At 46.4% G+C, this 18865-nt stretch overlaps 1 protein-coding gene and 1 pseudogene across 2 annotated transcripts in view; both read right to left on the reverse strand.

Moving 5' to 3' along the window:
* The window catches only part of XYLB (xylulokinase), a 509150-nt gene that overhangs the window by 423654 nt on the left and 66631 nt on the right, over positions 1–18865 (reverse strand). For both annotated transcript variants that reach the window (XM_063921841.1, XM_063921840.1), the window contains exon 2: positions 17666–17748. Coding sequence is in view for 1 of the 2 variants with exons in the window: in XM_063921840.1 (XP_063777910.1) it covers positions 17666–17748 (83 nt within the window). In the remaining variant the exon portion in view is untranslated. The remainder of the gene's footprint in view (positions 1–17665; positions 17749–18865) is intronic.
* On the reverse strand, positions 12038–14467 carry LOC134928702 (NEDD4-like E3 ubiquitin-protein ligase WWP1; annotated as a pseudogene).

Consider the following 18865-nt stretch of genomic DNA (forward strand, 5'->3'; position numbering starts at 1 on the left):
AGCCTTCAGCCTTGTGCATCACAATGCACACCAAGGTGTACATATATCAGAGCATGACCACACACCTAAAGGCCCCATCCACTAGGGAGTTTTATCTCAGCAATTAGTTGGATCCACTATTCCTGCAATCTAGCTGGGAGCTTCCTGCCCAGCGATTGCGATTTGATACTTGAGTGTATTTTTACATGTGATTTATCTCACGCAATCGAATGCCCTGCTATCCATCTCATGCGATAAATCTCAAAGGACATTTTTTTCCCTGCAATTTCACATATGATTGATCTGATGGGGTAGGCTAAAATTAGCATATGTAAACAGCAACCAGAGGAGAACAACCCTTGCGTATGGATGATGATACATTCCAGGAGTTACTGGCCCTGGTGACACCCTATATTCAGAGGCAGGATACCAAGATGCAGAAGGCCATTCCGCCTGAGAGACTGACGGCTACCTTGAGGTATCTGGCTACCGGCGTTCACTGGAAGATTTAAAGTTTGGGACCCTCACCTCTGCTCAAACTTTGGGGCCTATCATTCCTGACACCTGGAAGGCCATTGATAAGGTGCTGCAGAACCAGTATTTTAAAGGTAAAAGAACCACACGACACACTCGTTTACTTGATTAGTAAAAAAATTTATCGGAGGAAAAAACATTCGATAAAGTGCACTGCAAATGCCAACATGGCATATATTTTCACTGTAGCCAACATGGTTTAAGTGGTAACTTTTTTTGCTAATGTAGCATACAACAAGTAAAAAGTGAATTTTTTTGCCAACGTGACATATATTTGCACTTTAGCCAACATGGCTTTCAACAACTACACAGATGGGTCCTCCGTTATCTTGACTGTTTCTGCGCCTAGATGGAGGTTTAGTCACGCCTAGGCGTTAGCTTAGGTTGCTGAGTTTAATCACGTACAGGCATATTGAGGCACAACTAGATACTCAGCATGCAATACACATCTCCACCACTGGGTGGCTAATGTTCCACTAATCCAGTACTTTAGATCGAATAGCGGCGGATTGATCTACAGTACAAGCTCTAGCAAATGGTCAGTGACAACTGTAATGTTAATATACAGTCCTGTACTGCATACTGTACACACAGATGGTGACCAATGGTCAGACAGAGAGTAAAAAAATAAAAATAAATAGTTTATACAGACGCAAATGAATATGTTAAAACACTTGTGTATGCAGACACAACTAATGTGTGAAAGGAATAATGTAGCTCATTGACTTTAAAGTATGTACAGTGCATTAAATGAGCATCCGAGTCTCCTAACGGCATAAACGAACACCAATGAAAGGGATTGCTGCTTGCATTACTTTTACACATGAACTTGTGTATCTTCCATGCAGCGATGTGGGCTAGTGGTGAAGGCTCCCGCCTCACACGCTGAGAGTCCCGGGTTTTATTCCCAAAGTGCCAATCTATATTTTTTTTTCCCCCTGACATTCACTTTATTATTATTTTTTTTTCTGTGTAGTTCATTGTAATACATTCAATGGAAGGGTGCATACAGGTTTCACATAAATCAGGGTAAATCTGCAGGAGCAACTCATTCCGCTATCTGAAATACACAGCGGTAATGAGGACCCGTAGACATACCAATACATATAAATTAGTGTATTCTGACGCAACTAACTGTTCGAGCAACACAGTACTGTAGATCATCGGCGATAGAGAATCTGTGTTGTACTTTATGAGAAGGGATCATTGCTACTGTACCATTTGCACATCAATCAAAGCGACTGTAGTTCTCTATCTGATTTTCATAAACAGTATGGTATTGTGTTGTACATTTATTCTAACCTGACCTCCCTCCCTGTCTACTGTATGAACTGTGCAGGCTCCCAGGGGGGAAGGGGGAAGTGGGATTGGGGTAGGGGGAGGTGGTGGCTTAATACCGTGTTCTGCAATATGAGCGTCCAAGTCCCTTAACAGCATAAAGGGGAGGGGGGAGGGGGGGATTAACCAGCGGAGTACAGAGACGCTGTCGAAAATATTAATTGTCTGTCGAGACCCATAAAAAGAAACCAATAAATCAATAAATTAAAATTGTGTGTATAGACACAAAAGAATGTGTTAAAGCAATGGTCCATTGACGTTCAGTTTATGTGAGCTATTAAATTAATTTCAATTAAAATGGGCTTAAAGCTTAATATCTCCGGTTCTGAGGGTCCAATCAGCTCAGAATCGGATTGGTATGGAAGAGGAGACAATTAGCTACCAGAAGATACCAACCCCAAGTTTCTTTGACCCCCACAAGGCTCATGGCAAGGGTCGGAACCCATGGTGGGTCTGAATTAACGGGCCCATTATAGTCTATGGGAAAATGGGTCCACTTTGCGTCCTGATATCGCTGGTTCTGGGTGTCCCAGAGACTCGGGACAGGTACCATACAAAAGAGGAGACTCTTGGCTTTCGGCCAGACCAACGACTAGTTTATGTGACACCGCAAAGGGAAATGGCAAGCAACCGTGTGTCGGGTCCCCTCCAGTTGTCCGCACAGCTTGCACGGGATGCAGTGTTTCTGGCTAGATAAAAAATAAGATTTTACTTACCGATAAATCTATTTCTCGGAGTCCGTAGTGGATGCTGGGGTTCCTGAAAGGACCATGGGGAATAGCGGCTCCGCAGGAGACAGGGCACAAAAGTAAAGCTTTTTCCGATCAGGTGGTGTGCACTGGCTCCTCCCCCTATGACCCTCCTCCAGACTCCAGTTAGGTACTGTGCCCGGACGAGCGTACACAATAAGGGAGGATTTTGAATCCCGGGTAAGACTCATACCAGCCACACCAATCACACCGTACAACTTGTGATCTAAACCCAGTTAACAGTATGATAACAGCGGAGCCTCTGAAAGATGGCTTCCTACAACAATAACCCGAATAAGTTAACAATAACTATGTACAATTTATGCAGATAATCCGCACTTGGGATGGGCGCCCAGCATCCACTACGGACTCCGAGAAATAGATTTATCGGTAAGTAAAATCTTATTTTCTCTATCGTCCTAGTGGATGCTGGGGTTCCTGAAAGGACCATGGGGATTATACCAAAGCTCCCAAACGGGCGGGAGAGTGCGGATGACTCTGCAGCACCGAATGAGAGAACTCCAGGTCCTACTTAGCCAGAGTATCAAATTTGTAAAATTTTACAAACGTGTTCTCCCCTGACCACGTAGCTGCTCGGCAAAGTTGTAATGCCGAGACCCCTCGGGCAGCCGCCCAAGATGAGCCCACCTTCCTTGTGGAGTGGGCCTTTACAGATTTAGGCTGTGGCAGGCCTGCCACAGAATGTGCCAGTTGGATTGTGCTACAGATCCAACGAGCAATCGTCTGCTTAGACGCAGGAGCACCCATCTTGTTGGGTGCATACAATATAAACAACGAGTCAGATTTTCTGACTCCAGCTGTTCTTGCAATATATATTTTTAATGCTCTGACAACGTCCAGTAACTTGGAGTCCTCCAAGTCACTTGTAGCCGCAGGCACTACAATAGGCTGGTTCAGATGAAATGCTGACACCACCTTAGGGAGAAAATGCGGACGAGTCCGCAGTTCTGCCCTGTCCGAATGGAAAATCAGATATGGGCTTTTGTAAGATAAAGCTGCCAATTCTGACACTCTCCTGGCTGAAGCCAGGGCTAGAAGCATGGTCACTTTCCAAGTGAGATATTTCAAATCCACCTTATTTAGTGGTTCAAACCAATGAGATTTTAGAAAATCCAAAACTACATTGAGATCCCACGGTGCCACTGGAGGCACCACAGGAGGCTGTATATGCAGCACTCCCTTCACAAAGGTCTGGACTTCAGGGACTGAAGCCAATTCTTTTTGAAAGAAAATCGACAGGGCCGAAATTTGAACCTTAATAGATCCCAATTTGAGACCCATAGACAATCCTGATTGCAGGAAATGTAGGAATCGACCCAGTTGAAATTCCTCCGTCGGAGCACTCCGATCTTCGCACCACGCAACATATTTTCGCCAAATTCGGTGATAATGTTGCACGGTTACTTCTTTCCTTGCTTTAATCAAAGTAGGAATGACTTCTTCCGGCATGCCTTTTTCCATTAGGATCCGGCGTTCAACCGCCATGCCGTCAAACGCAGCCGCGGTAAGTCTTGAAACAGACAGGGACCCTGCTGAAGCAAGTCCCTCCTTAGAGGTAGAGGCCACGGATCTTCCGTGATCATCTCTTGAAGTTCCGGGTACCAAGTCCTTCTTGGCCAATCCGGAACCACTAGTATCGTTCTTACGCCTCTTTGCCGTATAATTCTCAATACTTTTGGTATGAGAGGCAGAGGAGGAAACACATACACCGACTGGTACACCCAAGGCGTTACCAGCGCGTCCACAGCTATTGCCTGCGGATCTCTTGACCTGGCGCAATACCTGTCCAGTTTTTTGTTGAGGCGAGACGCCATCATGTCCACCATTGGTCTTTCCCAACGGGTTACCAGCATGTGGAAGACTTCTGGATGAAGTCCCCACTCTCCCGGGTGAAGATCGTGTCTGCTGAGGAAGTCTGCTTCCCAGTTGTCCACTCCCGGGATGAACACTGCTGATAGCGCTATCACATGATTCTCTGCCCAGCGAAGAATCCTTGCAGCTTCTGCCATTGCACTCCTGCTTCTTGTGCCGCCCTGTCTGTTCACATGGGCGACTGCCGTGATGTTGTCCGACTGGATCAACACCGGTTTTCCCTGAAGCAGAGGTTCTGCCTGGCTTAGAGCATTGTATATTGCTCTTAGTTCCAGAATGTTTATGTGAAGAGACGTTTCCAGGCTCGTCCATACTCCCTGGAAGTTTCTTCCTTGTGTGACTGCTCCCCAGCCTCTCAGGCTGGCGTCCGTGGTCACCAGGATCCAATCCTGTATGCCGAATCTGCGGCCCTCCAATAGATGAGGACTCTGCAACCACCACAGAAGAGACACCCTTGTCCTTGGAGACAGGGTTATCCGTAGGTGCATCTGAAGATGCGACCCTGACCATTTGTCCAACAGATCCCTTTGGAAAATTCTTGCGTGGAATCTGCCGAATGGAATTGCTTCGTAAGAAGCTACCATTTTTCCCAGGACTCTTGTGCATTGATGTACAGACACCTTTCCTGGTTTTAGGAGGTTCCTGACAAGCTCGGATAACTCCTTGGCTTTTTCCTCCGGGAGAAAAACCTTTTTCTGAACCGTGTCCAGAATCATCCCTAGGAACAGCAGACGAGTTGTCGGCATTAACTGGGATTTTGGAATATTCAGAATCCACCCGTGCTGTTTTAGCACTTCTTGAGACAGTGCTAATCCCATCTCTAGCTGTTCTCTGGACCTCGCCCTTATTAGGAGATCGTCCAAGTATGGGATAATTAATACGCCTTTTCTTCGAAGAAGAATCATCATCTCGGCCATTACCTTTGTAAAGATCCGAGGTGCCGTGGACAATCCGAACGGCAGCGTCTGAAACTGATAGTGACAGTTTTGTACAACGAACCTGAGGTACCCCTGGTGTGAGGGGTAAATTGGAACGTGGAGATACGCATCCTTGATGTCCAAGGATACCATAAAGTCCCCCTCTTCCAGGTTCGCTATCACTGCTCTGAGTGACTCCATTTTGAACTTGAACTTCTTTATGTACAGGTTCAAGGACTTCAGATTTAGAATAGGCCTTACCGAGCCATCCGGCTTCGGTACCACAAAAAGAGTGGAATAATACCCCTTCCCTTGTTGTAGAAGAGGTACCTTGACTATCACCTGCTGAGAGTACAGCTTGTGAATGGCTTCCAAAACCGTCTCCCTTTCGGAGGGGGGCGTTGGTAAAGCAGACTTCAGGAAACGGCGAGGTGGATCCGTCTCTAATTCCAACCTGTACCCTTGAGATATTATCTGCAGGATCCAGGGATCTACCTGCGAGTGAGCCCACTGCGCGCTGTAATTTTTGAGACGACCGCCCACCATCCCCGAGTCCGCTTGAGGAGCCCCAGCGTCATGCTGAGGCTTTTGTAGAAGCCGGGGAGGGCTTCTGTTCCTGGGAAGGAGCTGCGTGTTGCTGTCTCTTCCCTCGACCTTTGCCTCGTGGCAGATATGAATAGCCCTTTGCTCTCTTATTTTTAAAGGAACGAAAGGGCTGCGGTTGAAAAGTCGGTGCCTTTTTCTGTGGGGGAGTGACTTGAGGTAGAAAGGTGGATTTCCCGGCTGTAGCCGTGGCCACCAAATCTGATAGACCGACTCCAAATAACTCCTCCCCTTTATACGGCAAAACTTCCATATGCCGTTTTGAATCCGCATCACCTGACCACTGTCGCGTCCATAAAGCTCTTCTGGCCGAAATGGACATAGCACTTACCCGTGATGCCAGTGTGCAGATATCCCTCTGTGCATCACGCATATAAAGAAATGCATCCTTTATTTGTTCTAACGACAGTAAAATATTGTCCCTGTCCAGGGTATCAATATTTTCAATCAGGGACTCTGACCAAACTACCCCAGCACTGCCCATCCAGGCAGTCGCTACAGCTGGTCGTAGTATAACACCTGCATGTGTGTATATACTTTTTTGGATATTTTCCATCCTCCTATCTGATGGATCTTTAAGTGCGGCCGTCTCAGGAGAGGGTAACGCCACTTGTTTAGATAAGCGTGTTAGCGCCTTGTCCACCCTAGGAGGTGTTTCCCAGCGCTCCCTAACCTCTGGCGGGAAAGGGTATAATGCCAATAATTTCTTTGAAATTATCAGTTTTTTATCAGGGGCAACCCACGCTTCATTACACACGTCATTTAATTCTTCTGATTCAGGAAAAACTATAGGTAGTTTTTTCATACCCCACATAATACCCTGTTTAGTGGTACCTGTAGTATCAGCTAAATGTAACGCCTCCTTCATTGCCAAAATCATATAACGTGTGGCCCTACTGGAAAATACGGTTGATTCGTCACCGTCACCACTGGAGTCATCGCCTGTGTCTGGGTCTGTGTCGACCGACTGAGGCAAAGGGCGTTTCACAGCCCCTGACGGTGTTTGAGTCGCCTGGACAGGCACTAATTGATTGTCCGGCCGCCTCATGTCGTCAAACGACTGCTTTAGCGTGTTGACACTATCCCGTAGTTCCATAAATAAAGGCATCCATTCCGGTGTCGACTCCCTAGGGGGTGACATCCTCATATTTGGCAATTGCTCCGCCTCCACACCAATATCGTCCTCATACATGTCGACACACACGTACCGACACACAGCAGACACACAGGGAATGCTCCTAACGAAGACAGGACCCACTAGCCCTTTGGGGAGACAGAGGGAGAGTTTGCCAGCACACACCAAAAGCGCTATATATATATCAGGGATAGCCTTATAATAAGTGCTCCCTTATAGCTGCTTTGTTATATCAAATTATCGCCATAAATGTGCCCCCCCCTCTCTGTTTTACCCTGTTTCTGTAGTGCAGTGCAGGGGAGAGACTTGGGAGCCGTCCTGACCAGCGGAACTGTGAGAGGAAATGGCGCCGTGTGCTGAGGAGATAGGCCCCGCCCCTTTTCTGGCGGGCTCGTCTCCCGCTATTTAGAGAAATCAGGCAGGGGTTAAATATCTCCATATAGCCTCTAGGGCTATATGTGAGGTATTTTTAGCCTTTATAGGTAATCATTTTGCCTCCCAGGGCGCCCCCCTCCCAGCGCCCTGCACCCTCAGTGACTGCCGTGTGAAGTGTGCTGAGAGGAAAATGGCGCACAGCTGCAGTGCTGTGCGCTACCTTTTGAAGACTGCAGGAGTCTTCAGCCGCCGATTCTGGACCTCTTCTGTCTTCAGCATCTGCAAGGGGGCCGGCGGCGTGGCTCCGGTGACCATCCAGGCTGTACCCGTGATCGTCCCTCTGGAGCTTGATGTCCAGTAGCCAAGAAGCCAATCCATCCTGCACGCAGGTGAGTTGACTCCTTCTCCCCTCAGTCCCTCGCTGCAGTGATCCTGTTGCCAGCAGGAATCACTGTAAAATAAAAAACCTAGCTAAACTTTTTCTAAGCAGCTCTTTAGGAGAGCCACCTAGATTGCACCCTTCTCGGCCGGGCACAAAAATCTAACTGGAGTCTGGAGGAGGGTCATAGGGGGAGGAGCCAGTGCACACCACCTGATCGGAAAAAGCTTTACTTTTGTGCCCTGTCTCCTGCGGAGCCGCTATTCCCCATGGTCCTTTCAGGAACCCCAGCATCCACTAGGACGATAGAGAAAATATTGTACAGAAATGCTAAGCACTGTGGTTTGGCATCCAGGAACTTAGAGAGGAGCTTTTATCTCTCCCCATTATACTTATCAAGATAACACTTGCCGCTGTAGCCATTACAGCAGAGTACGTTACAAGCTGTTTGTGCTATTCAGTACTCAAATGCAAAATACTGTACATAGATTCTAAGCACGGTGATTTGGCATCCAGGAACTAAGGGAGGAGCTTTTATCTCCCTCCATTATACTTAGAAAGATAACACTTGTCGCTGTACGTTACAAGCTGTTCGTGCTATTCAGTACTCAAATGCAAAATACTGTACAGAGAATCTAAGCATGGTGATTTGGCATCCAGGAACTTAGGGAGGAGCTTTTAGCACTCTCCATTATACTTAGAATAATAACACTTGTCGCTGTACGTTACAAGCTGTTCGTGCTATTTAGTACTTAAATACAAAATACTGTACAGAGACGGTAAGCACAGTGATATGGAGCATTCAAATAGAACTGCTTTTTGCTGGCGTGTTTGGATAGTCATGCACGGATCAGTGCATGCTTATCTGTGTAAAAGGGTCAGAAACAGTTAAAAATGGAAAAAAAAATTTGTGGGGTCCCCCCTCCTAAGCATAACCAGCCTCGGGCTCTTTGAGCCAGTCCTGGTAGTTTAAATAACGGGGAAAAATTAACTGGGGTCCCCCAGTATTTAGACAACCAGCACCGGGCACTTGGGCCGGTCCTCGTTCCAAAAATACGGGGGACAAAAGATGTAGGGGACCCCCGTATTTTTAAAACCAGCACCGGGCTCCAGTAGCCAGAGAGATAATGCCACAGCCGGGGGACACTTTTATACTGGTCCCTGCAGCCGTGCCATTACCCCCCCCCCCCCCCAACTAGTCACCCATGGCCAGGGTTCCCTGGGGGAGTGGGGACCCCTTGAATTATGGGGGCCCCCTCCAGGCACCCAATGGTCAGTGGTGAACCCCGAGGCTGTCCCCCCATCCCTGGGCTCCCCCGCTTGCTGGTACTTGGAGAACCACAAGTACCAGCATGCGAAGAAATAACGGGCCCGCTGGTGCCTGCAGTTCTACAGCAAAAGAAATACCCAAATAAAAACAAGACACACACATCGTGAAAGTACAAATTTAATAAAACACACTTACACACTCATACATACTTACCTACATCCCACGCCGGCCAATCACGCCCCCTTGTCCAGTAGAATCCAATTGGGGTACCTGTGAATTAAAAACCCAAAATACTCACCTATAATCGTGTGTTGATCTGTCCTCTTCTGTCCTGAAGTAATCCATGGCCTTGTAAAAAATAAAAAAACGGAAACCTGGTCCACGCCACTAAAGGGGTTCCATGTTTACACATGGAACCCCTTTCCCCGAATGCCGGGACCCCCCGTGACTCCTGTCACTGGAGATCCCAGTGGACAATCAGGGAGTGCCACGTCATGGTGCTCTCCTGATTGGCTGTAGCCTACTAGCCTGTCAATCAGGAGTAGCGCACAGGCTAGAATGGAGGATCGCGCAGCTCCATTATAGCCTATGATGGGAACTTTGCGGTCTTCAGCTAACCGCAAAGTTAATTGGGGTCACCCACAAGAGTGACCCCAATTAACCCTGCGGTTAACCGCAGACCTTTTATCTCTCCCCATTATACTTATATAGATAACACTTGCCACTGTAACCATTACAGCAGAGTACGTTACAAGCTGTTTGTGCTATTTAGTACTCAAATACAAAATACTGTACAGAGACGCTAAGCACATTGATTTGGCATCCAGGAACTTAGGGAGGAGCTTTTATCTCTTCTGATTATACTTAATACTACGTGATTTGGACGCTCACATATCCCTAACATCAACAGACCATACTGTACCTGTAACACGTTCATTTGCATCTGTATATGCTGTACTATTTGCGTCTGTACTGTATATACTGTTATATACTGTATGACATACTGTAGCATAATGAGACGCACCAGTAAAGTAGTTCTTACGCTGTAGTTCAATATTGAATTTTAATGGAGACCACACGCATGCGCATTGGTGATTTTAAAAAGCGACATCTGGTGGATGATCGCAGGTATTACACTCAAAGGTAACGCCAAACACTCTGTGCGCCACCCATACGACTAGGCACGCCACGTTGCGCCCAGGCACGCTGCGTATGCCCAATCGCGACTAACGCCTCAGCAAGCCAAGATAACGGAGGACCCATGTGTAAATACACAAAAACAGTCTAAAATTCAAAAACTATCATAGTACAGGGATTGGGTAAAAGCCAGAAACGTCTGAAGCACCCTATGCCACACCGCTCCGGATCCCTGCACCAATCACAACAATTGTAGAGAAAGTACTGCACATCCCCATACACCCAGGACAGAGAAATTACAGCATCTCTGTATGGTCTAGGTTGTTCTGCTTTGTAAAAACATCCCTGGATCATGTAGAACAGCTGTATTCTCTCCCTCCCTTTCTCCACAATGACTGCTGTCACATAAACCCCCCAGGCAAAGACACCCTCCCGGATGGGAACCTGCAGTACTTTATCCAAAAAGTGCCCAAGATTAATGTGGGGGTTCAGTACGTCATTGCGTAAGAGGATCTGGGCCTGTCTGGTTTTTAGGCAATACCTGTAATTCCCAATAAATATGGTGAGGTATATATTCCTAACATGGGAAGGATATATGGTGTTTTGGTTGCAGAACTGATCCAGAGAACATAGTCATGCTGTAAAGTGCAGAGTCAGTGGTCCCGGCCCCACTACTATGCACTTGCAGCATGTGTGTATCCTCCACCCAAACTCTGCAGCCAAAGCACCATATATCCCCATACCGCACAATATTTATTGGGAATATAAATGCTTTCTTTGTCATCTGCCAAAAAGTACAATTTCTCCCCGCACTGTACGCAAAAGCAGAATGTTGTCAATAAAGTGACTTTGCTCCACCCTGGCGGCTTAAGCTGGGACATACTAAATGATTTGCTGTGCGATCATGGTAGCTGCAGCTATTCTGCACGACCATAGTGAAGTGTGTACACACAATGCATTGTTTGATGAATTGTGTGCGTGGTTGTGTGAACACTCTGCACTTTTGACCAATAATTCATTATTTAGCCCTTACTTTTTTAATGTATATTGAGTTCACAAAAGACAGAAATATAATTGATCCAACTCTTGCGAATATAGGGTATTTGGGGGTCTATTTACTAAGCCTTGGATGCAGGTAAAGTGGACGGAGATAAAGTGCCAGCCAACCAGCTCCTGTCATTTTTCAAACCCAGCCTGTGACATGGCAGTTAGGAGCTGATTGCTGGTACTTTATCTCCATCCACTTTATCTCCATCCAAGGCTTAGTAAATAGCCCTCACTTAGCAACAATGTACAGCTATGCACAAATTCAGCACTGCAGAATCCACTAGACTTTGCTATTGGGTGTGATGGAATTGTCGCAGGCACCAGAAAAACAGACATAATTCAGTCTGGGGCGATGTTCTCGCCCCGACCGTAAAGCCGCGTGCACATGGTGCGTTGCTGGCTAGTGGCCGAAATGTACTATATTGTGGCCGGAGGAATGAACCTCTGATATAGTTAATATTGGCATGCCTGCACAGTCTATTTTTCCTTGTGATGCAGGGCCGCGCATCGGCATTGCAAGGTGAATACAGACGGTGCAATATGCACTATGTTTTCTACCAATATGGTAGTTATATCGCACTGTGTATTCAGCTTAAGTGTGGCTATATGCTGCACTTACAGTACCAACAGACTCACCGATTTATGTTCATGGACCCATAGGGAAACAGGTGACGAACTTCTTTAATTTGGAATGTAGCATGAAAGCAAGTCCTCTGGTAAAGTTATCTCCACCAGAATAACACTGTACATATCACAGCTTGTGGAATTGTAAATAGCTTCTGTTATTGTGGCTACATTTATGTTGTATTTCTCAGGTTCATCAGCTAAAAGGTTCATTTTGCCTGCTTGGCAGACAGATTGAAACTTTCAAGTTTGTTTTGGCAACGTTGAGGCTGGTAATCCATTTATCGCCAAGAGCCCAGCTTCCTCTGATGCATCAGTTCTGCCATAAGCGCTAGTTTTTGCTGCTTTTTGAGAGTTGTCCTGCCATTGATTAAGTAGCTGGTCATTATAGTTCCTCCATCACAGACACCACCCCTCCCCATTTATCCGGGCTTGGGACCGGCTATGAGATTCACATAGGCTGGGTTATTGGTATTGCCTGGGGCCTAGGTGTTTCACCTTTTTCAATTATATGCAAAGCCTTCTGTCTCTCTTATAGCGCAAAAGGATCTTTGCCTTGATCTACTCTCAAGTCAGGCATTGAGGCAAGTATGGGTGATTTAAACTGCAGAGAAAGGTTGCCCACATGTAACAGTGGGGGGTGGCTGCCGTGATGTACTCCAGTCTTTGACAATACAGAATTTCTGGTGACCATTTATTCACATCAGTCCTGCAAAGCCGCCATGATGTACTCCTCCAGTCTTTGGCAATACAGTATTTCTGGTGACCATTTATTCACATCAGTCCTGCAAAGACACCTAGAGGTAAACTGCTGGTGCTGTTCACAAACTGCAGTAAATGTGTTCGGTCCTGGTTGCCAATTTCATTGACAAACTGCCAGAGCCAAGTGACCCTTTTGCTTTTCTGTGTGTAGCACTGATAGACTGTGTTCTTCCACCAGTTCTGTACAACTAGGTCTGGGACATCGCACAGCATCATCTCCAACTCTTTCACCACAAAGTCTTGTAGCCATTGCAGGGGGACAACGCTGTTAAAGCCCTCCAGGAAAGGGCTGATTTGATGATCCGCTATAGTCAGCATCCACTCAACCATCAGACCAAAATATTCTTCTTTATTGGTCTCAGTAACACGGATGTTTACTCCGTTCAGCCTCAGGTCATGGGATGTGACGACTCCTAGCATGTCTATGTTGCGGAAAAGAACATTTCTAAGTCACAGTACTCAATGTTATTGTCTCTGATCACATAAGAGACCTGTAGAACTGCAGGTCAGGGACTCCAGGTCTGAAATGGCGAGCTTCTTTCCCAACATCCGCTTATAGAATGGGAGAGAGAAGCCTTTGGCAATGTGTATACTGTGGAACAAAGCCATCGCAATAAAGCGGACCAAAAATTTGAAGATGGGCAGATGGCCAGGGATTATTACTGAGGGGTGTGGTATTAAAAGTCGACAGTAACTAGGTCGACAATGTCTAGGTCGACCACTATTGGTCGACAGGGTGTCTAGGTCGACAGGGTATTTAGGTCGACATGTTCTAGGTCGACAGGTCAAAAGGTTGACATGAGTTTTTAATGTTATTTTGGTGTCGTTTTCTTCGTAGAGTGACCGGGAATCCCAATTAGTGCACCGCTTCGCTCGCATGCTTCGGGCATGGTGCCTTCGCTCCGCTACCGCTTCGCTCGGCACAGATTACCGTTCCAATCGTAGTCCACGTTGATCGTTAAGTATGAAAAGGTTTAAAAAAAGAAAAAAATTGTGAAAAACTCATGTCGAGCTTTTGACCTGGCGACCTAGAACATGTCGACCTAAAGACCCTGTCGACCTAGACACCCTGTCGACCTAGTTACTGTCGACCAATAGTGGTCGACCTAGACATTGTCGACCTAGTTACTGTCGACTTTCAATCCGGATCCCTTACTGAGGAGGGTTGGTGTTGTGTTGTGGTCCTCATACGAAGTCTATCCAGTGTCCGCAAATGTTTTCTCCCAACCAGGTGATAAAGGAGGATCCCGCATTGTGGACTTGGTGTTGTGGTCAATGTAAAAAGATTCTAGTTGTAGAACCTTTCTCTGCTCTCATCCAGGTGGCAAATGCTTTGCAGTGGTGCTGGGCTGTGGACTCACAGTAACAGCTGATTGTCTCCATCTGGTGGATTCAGGAATTGCGCTGGTGCAGTGTCCATCGCCACTGGAAGTTCCAATGCAGCAGATGTGGAAGGTGCTGGTGCATCTGCTGTGTCACATGTAACTTCACTTGCACCATTACTCGCTGCTGGGGATGTAGAATCGGATGATGTCAAGACTCCGGCTCCGCAGTCAATCCATCTAGCTCACCCGTTTGGACTGTGCCACGTTTTCCCTCTCCAATGAGAGCGGTAATTGCTCTACAACTCCTTCCAATTTTCCATGGTGGGCGTACAATGCTTGCTTCAGGACTATGATGGTTTTTCCCAGCAAGATGTTGGCTCTCAAAGCATGGTGGCTCCATACCCTAACTTCCACGGATGTGTGTGGGGTCACATTCACAGTGATCGTGTGCTCCCATATAGGGTTAGTAGAATTTTAGCTGTAGCTGTCTTCTTGATGGTAATTCCCTCCACAGCCAGCTCAGCGTACATGGCTGCTTCAAACCAACTTTTTCTTTTGTTTAATTTGGCTGAAGACACTGTCACGTGCAGCTATAATCCCTCATGGATGGTGGTATCAAGCTGCTGTGGAAAAGGGTGCAGAGGCCAGTGCTATTTTAAATAAAGTTTATTTAAAAAGGAGCAGTTTGATAAGTTATAGTTGGGAGAGGAGAGGGGGAGGACACCATGGAGCAGATGACGGGCAGACATATGAGAGTGGGGGGATAAATACAGTAAGCAGGAGACAGAAAAGCAGCACTGAGAGAGAAGCAGGGCTGTTTTATTATATTTATAATACACTGTAATGCTGAAGTCCTTTCTGTGGGCAGGAAATGGTAGTACGCCTCTCCTAACTGTATGCAATGCCTCTCTGTACCCCACAAGCTAGGTGCACTGTTCCCCTACTGCAAGAGGCACTTTCACTCAGCATAGCTCCTTCAAATGTCTATCACTCGGCAAACTCCACGTCTTGCTCCACAAACCTATGCACGCAGGCAGAATTTAAACCTACTTGCCCAAATCAAGGTTCCACAAGACTAGGCAATGTGATGCATATCCTCTGTACTTTAACAGACGTGCACTAAACCTGTGAAAAGTTCTGCTCTTTAGTAAATACCCTCCCATTGATAATAGTGAGTACATAGGCATCCCTATTCTGTAAATACTGGTCCAGGCCACAATATGTTTACCTCCACGAGGTGTTGGGGATGGGTGAACTAGAATTAGAAACTGTGTGTAAATTGCAGTTGTGCCTCTGTCAGTTATCCAGATACAGTAAACTGAACATGAATGACTCATACATGATAGTGGTGCCAGTGTGAACCCTGACAGGTGGTCGGAATTATTTTATCTGCTGCCATCATTAGGGCAGTGTGTAACTCTCACACAGGGAATTAAATACTTGCCATTACTTGTTATGCCAAAGCTCTGGGACATATTGCAGTTCATTAATCACAGATAAAGGAAGTTTGTTTTAACAGAACTGTTTTAACAATTAGGGCCAGATTCAATTACCCACAGTGTTTACTGTATGGGTAAAGCTCCAGGTTGAGCGGTGGCTCCTACCTATAAGGGGGAGGGGGGTTGCCGCTGCCTAGTCCGCCGAAGGAAGAGAGCCCATGCTGCAGCCGCCGCTGGCCGGATCCCAACACCTGCATAATGAAGCTGACAGGAGCCATGACTGGCACATGCGCTCAAGCGCCTGCTTCACTGCGCTTGTGCAAAACCATGGCTGCTATGGGCTGCATCGGCTGCAGCCCATAGAGGCCCGCTAGGGCAGATGGGGCAGGTAGCTGGCTTCCTACTTGCCTATCACAGCCTGGTCTGCCAGTCCTGGAGGGAGTAAACACCTTCCAATGGGACTGCCTGCAGCATCTGTGACTGGCAAGTAGGTCTTCCAATAGGAAGTCACTGCCAGTCACAGTGAAGCCAGTGCAGTCTCATGGACTGCACCTGGCTTCACTGACAGTGAGCAGGGTGACGGATTTTTCCTGGGGGGAGAGGGGGCAGTCCTTAGTTAGAAACCGCCACTATCCGGGATTACCACAAGAGCTAATGCATTTTCCTTTTCGTGTTAAGCCCCAAAAAGTGCATTTATAGTGGATTTTTTCCCCGCAGCTTCTGAGGGCTCTGTGGCTTAATGTGCGGGCACACTTGTAGATTCTGGCACTTTGGGCCTGATTCTGGTTTGTAAGCAGAGCAGAAAAGCACACAACTGGTCAAAAACATATTGCACTGCAGGTGGGGCAGATGTAACATGGAGAGTGATTTAGATTTGGGTGGGATATAGTTTCTGTGCAGGGTAAATACTGGCTGCTTTTACATGAAGCCCACAAATGTTAGACAGCTTTACTTTTACATAGTATTTTTTCCCCATTCGGTCCATTTCTCTAGGTAGTGGGTAGAATGAGGGAGGGGTGTCCAGTCTTCCGGCGGTGCGGGGAACTACCTGAAAAATTAGGTGCCTCTCACAGGAACCTGGAGAGTAGGCAAGTATGCCTTAAAAGTGATGTCCGACAGGAACTTGCACATCATTTTGACGGTTCCGCGCCAATTCTTAGCTTTGAGGATCTGTGTAAACACAGGGATTCCCGCAGTGGTAGGAATGGGCAAGGAGACGCTCATAGCTCTGAATGGACTTGGCATCTCTATAGAGAGGAGTATGTCTTTGTGGGGAGATTAAGCTGTATTAAATACCGGGCATTGGCAGGCTTGTAGCTGGGTATGTTATGGTCCTGCATCAGGTTTTACATCAGGAGCCAAAATATGACGCTACAAAACCAGGGCCCAGAGTCTTATGCAAAAATGGCTTCAAACATTTATGCGCAATAACACATGGGCAAGCATACTGTACATACTCTCACTTTGGGGTGTATTTACTAAGCCTTGGATGGAGATAAAGTGGCCGTAGATAAAGTACCAGCCAATCAGCTCCTAACTGACATTTTTCAAACACAGCCTGTGACATGGCAGGGGGAGCTGATTGGCTGGTGCTTTATCTCCGTTCACTTTATCTCCATCCAGGGCTTAGTAAATAGACCCCTTTTTTGTAAACTAAAATTAAATGTAAGTAGCACATGAGATGTACCAGCCAATCAGCTTCTAACTGCCATGTTACAGGCTCTGTTTTAAAAATGACAGGAGATGACTGGTTGGTAGTTTATCTCCCTACACTTTATCACTCTCCAAGGCTTAGTAAATCTCCCCCCATACACACACAGCTTTACACATGTACATAAACATACACTGGGAAAAACACAATTGCAAAATGCAACAGAACCAGACAAGCCAGCCACATTTGATGTATTTAGTGTACCTCATGCTGATGCAGCCTGCTTTCATTTTTATCGTTTCTCAACAATTCTAATATTCTTTAGATGTGCAGCAATATATAAAATTACTCTTAAATAGGTCTCAATATCGCATTTCAGGTTTCACCTTGGATTGTGTCATTTGCTGGATGGGATTTTCCTCTACTTATGTCTCCACTCACTTATGCCAAAATAGTGATGAGTTCATGTTTTTCTGAGCCTGCTCTAAACCCGAGATGGATCACTTACCCAAATTCAGGAAGATCTTTATCAAAGTGAACATTGTCCTCGTAGACAACTTGCAGTTGTTCATTAACAGCAATAACCTTTAGCTGTAAAAGGAAAAGTAAAAAGACGTAAGTATGATCGGCCACACAACATTAATATACGTTTAGCAGTGTGTGCAGTTTAGTGCTCCAGAAAGAGCAGTTTTCAACATACAGATCCATTTTCACAAACAGCTTTTTGTGAATCCATGCTAAGTTCACAGTTTAAAGACCTAAATGACATGTTACAATTGATAGGGAGGTATTTAGGCTAATTGCCAGCTATAATTCTGCAGCACAGGGAAAGGCTATTCAATTAAATAGCTTTTTACCTATGCCTAAATAAATTTCGGGAATCAGGTGTGGAAACCCACTGATTCAACGTAACAGTAGAAACAATGGGGTTATCCTGCGTGCAAAACTAATTTTGTCTTTTTTTACGCAGACTTTACCTCGCAGCTTATGAAGTTGCGATGTTCAGTCCAACTGGGGGATTCAAGCGCGAGGTCATCCCAGCTGATTGGATTTTCTCGGCGCAGCAATTAGCCGACTAATTAAATACCCCGCCACACAAGGGAGTTGTGGTGTTACTATCAAGATGTTATGTCATACCTATACTGCACACATGATGGATCAGGGATGTTACTAGCAATAATAATAATAATAATAATTTTATTTATATAGCGCTCTTTCTCCAATAGGACTCAAGGCGCTTACAGATACAAAGCATAATATAGTACAGAAACCATGAAGTACAGAAAAGCTTTTCATAAAATACAGAAGCATGTAGATACTAAAGGGACATTATGGAAATGCTTGAGTAAACAGGAAAGTCTTGAGTCTACTTTTGAAGGATTCTATAGTTGGGGCCTCTCGCACTGTGCGGGGAAGTGAGATCCATAGAGTCGGAGCCGCATGACTAAAAGCTCGACCCCCGCGGCGTGGCCTGGCACAGCATGGAGTAAGCAGCAGGCTGCTGTAGCTCCCTATTCTTCATCCTTGAACCCATCCTTAACCCCGGTGTTTTTGGAATTCACACTCATCTGCTGCTGCGTCCTGCACCCCATGAGACGTCTGGCGCCGCTGTGCGCCTTGTACCTGCAGAGATTTGGACATTGTGGAGGGACCTCCCCGGCCCGCAGCAGCGCCTTCTGCCCTGCTTGTGACCTCTCCCTGCACAAGG

The sequence above is a fragment of the Pseudophryne corroboree genome, chromosome 5 (assembly GCF_028390025.1).
Source record: "Pseudophryne corroboree isolate aPseCor3 chromosome 5, aPseCor3.hap2, whole genome shotgun sequence".
NCBI lineage: Eukaryota > Metazoa > Chordata > Amphibia > Anura > Myobatrachidae > Pseudophryne > Pseudophryne corroboree.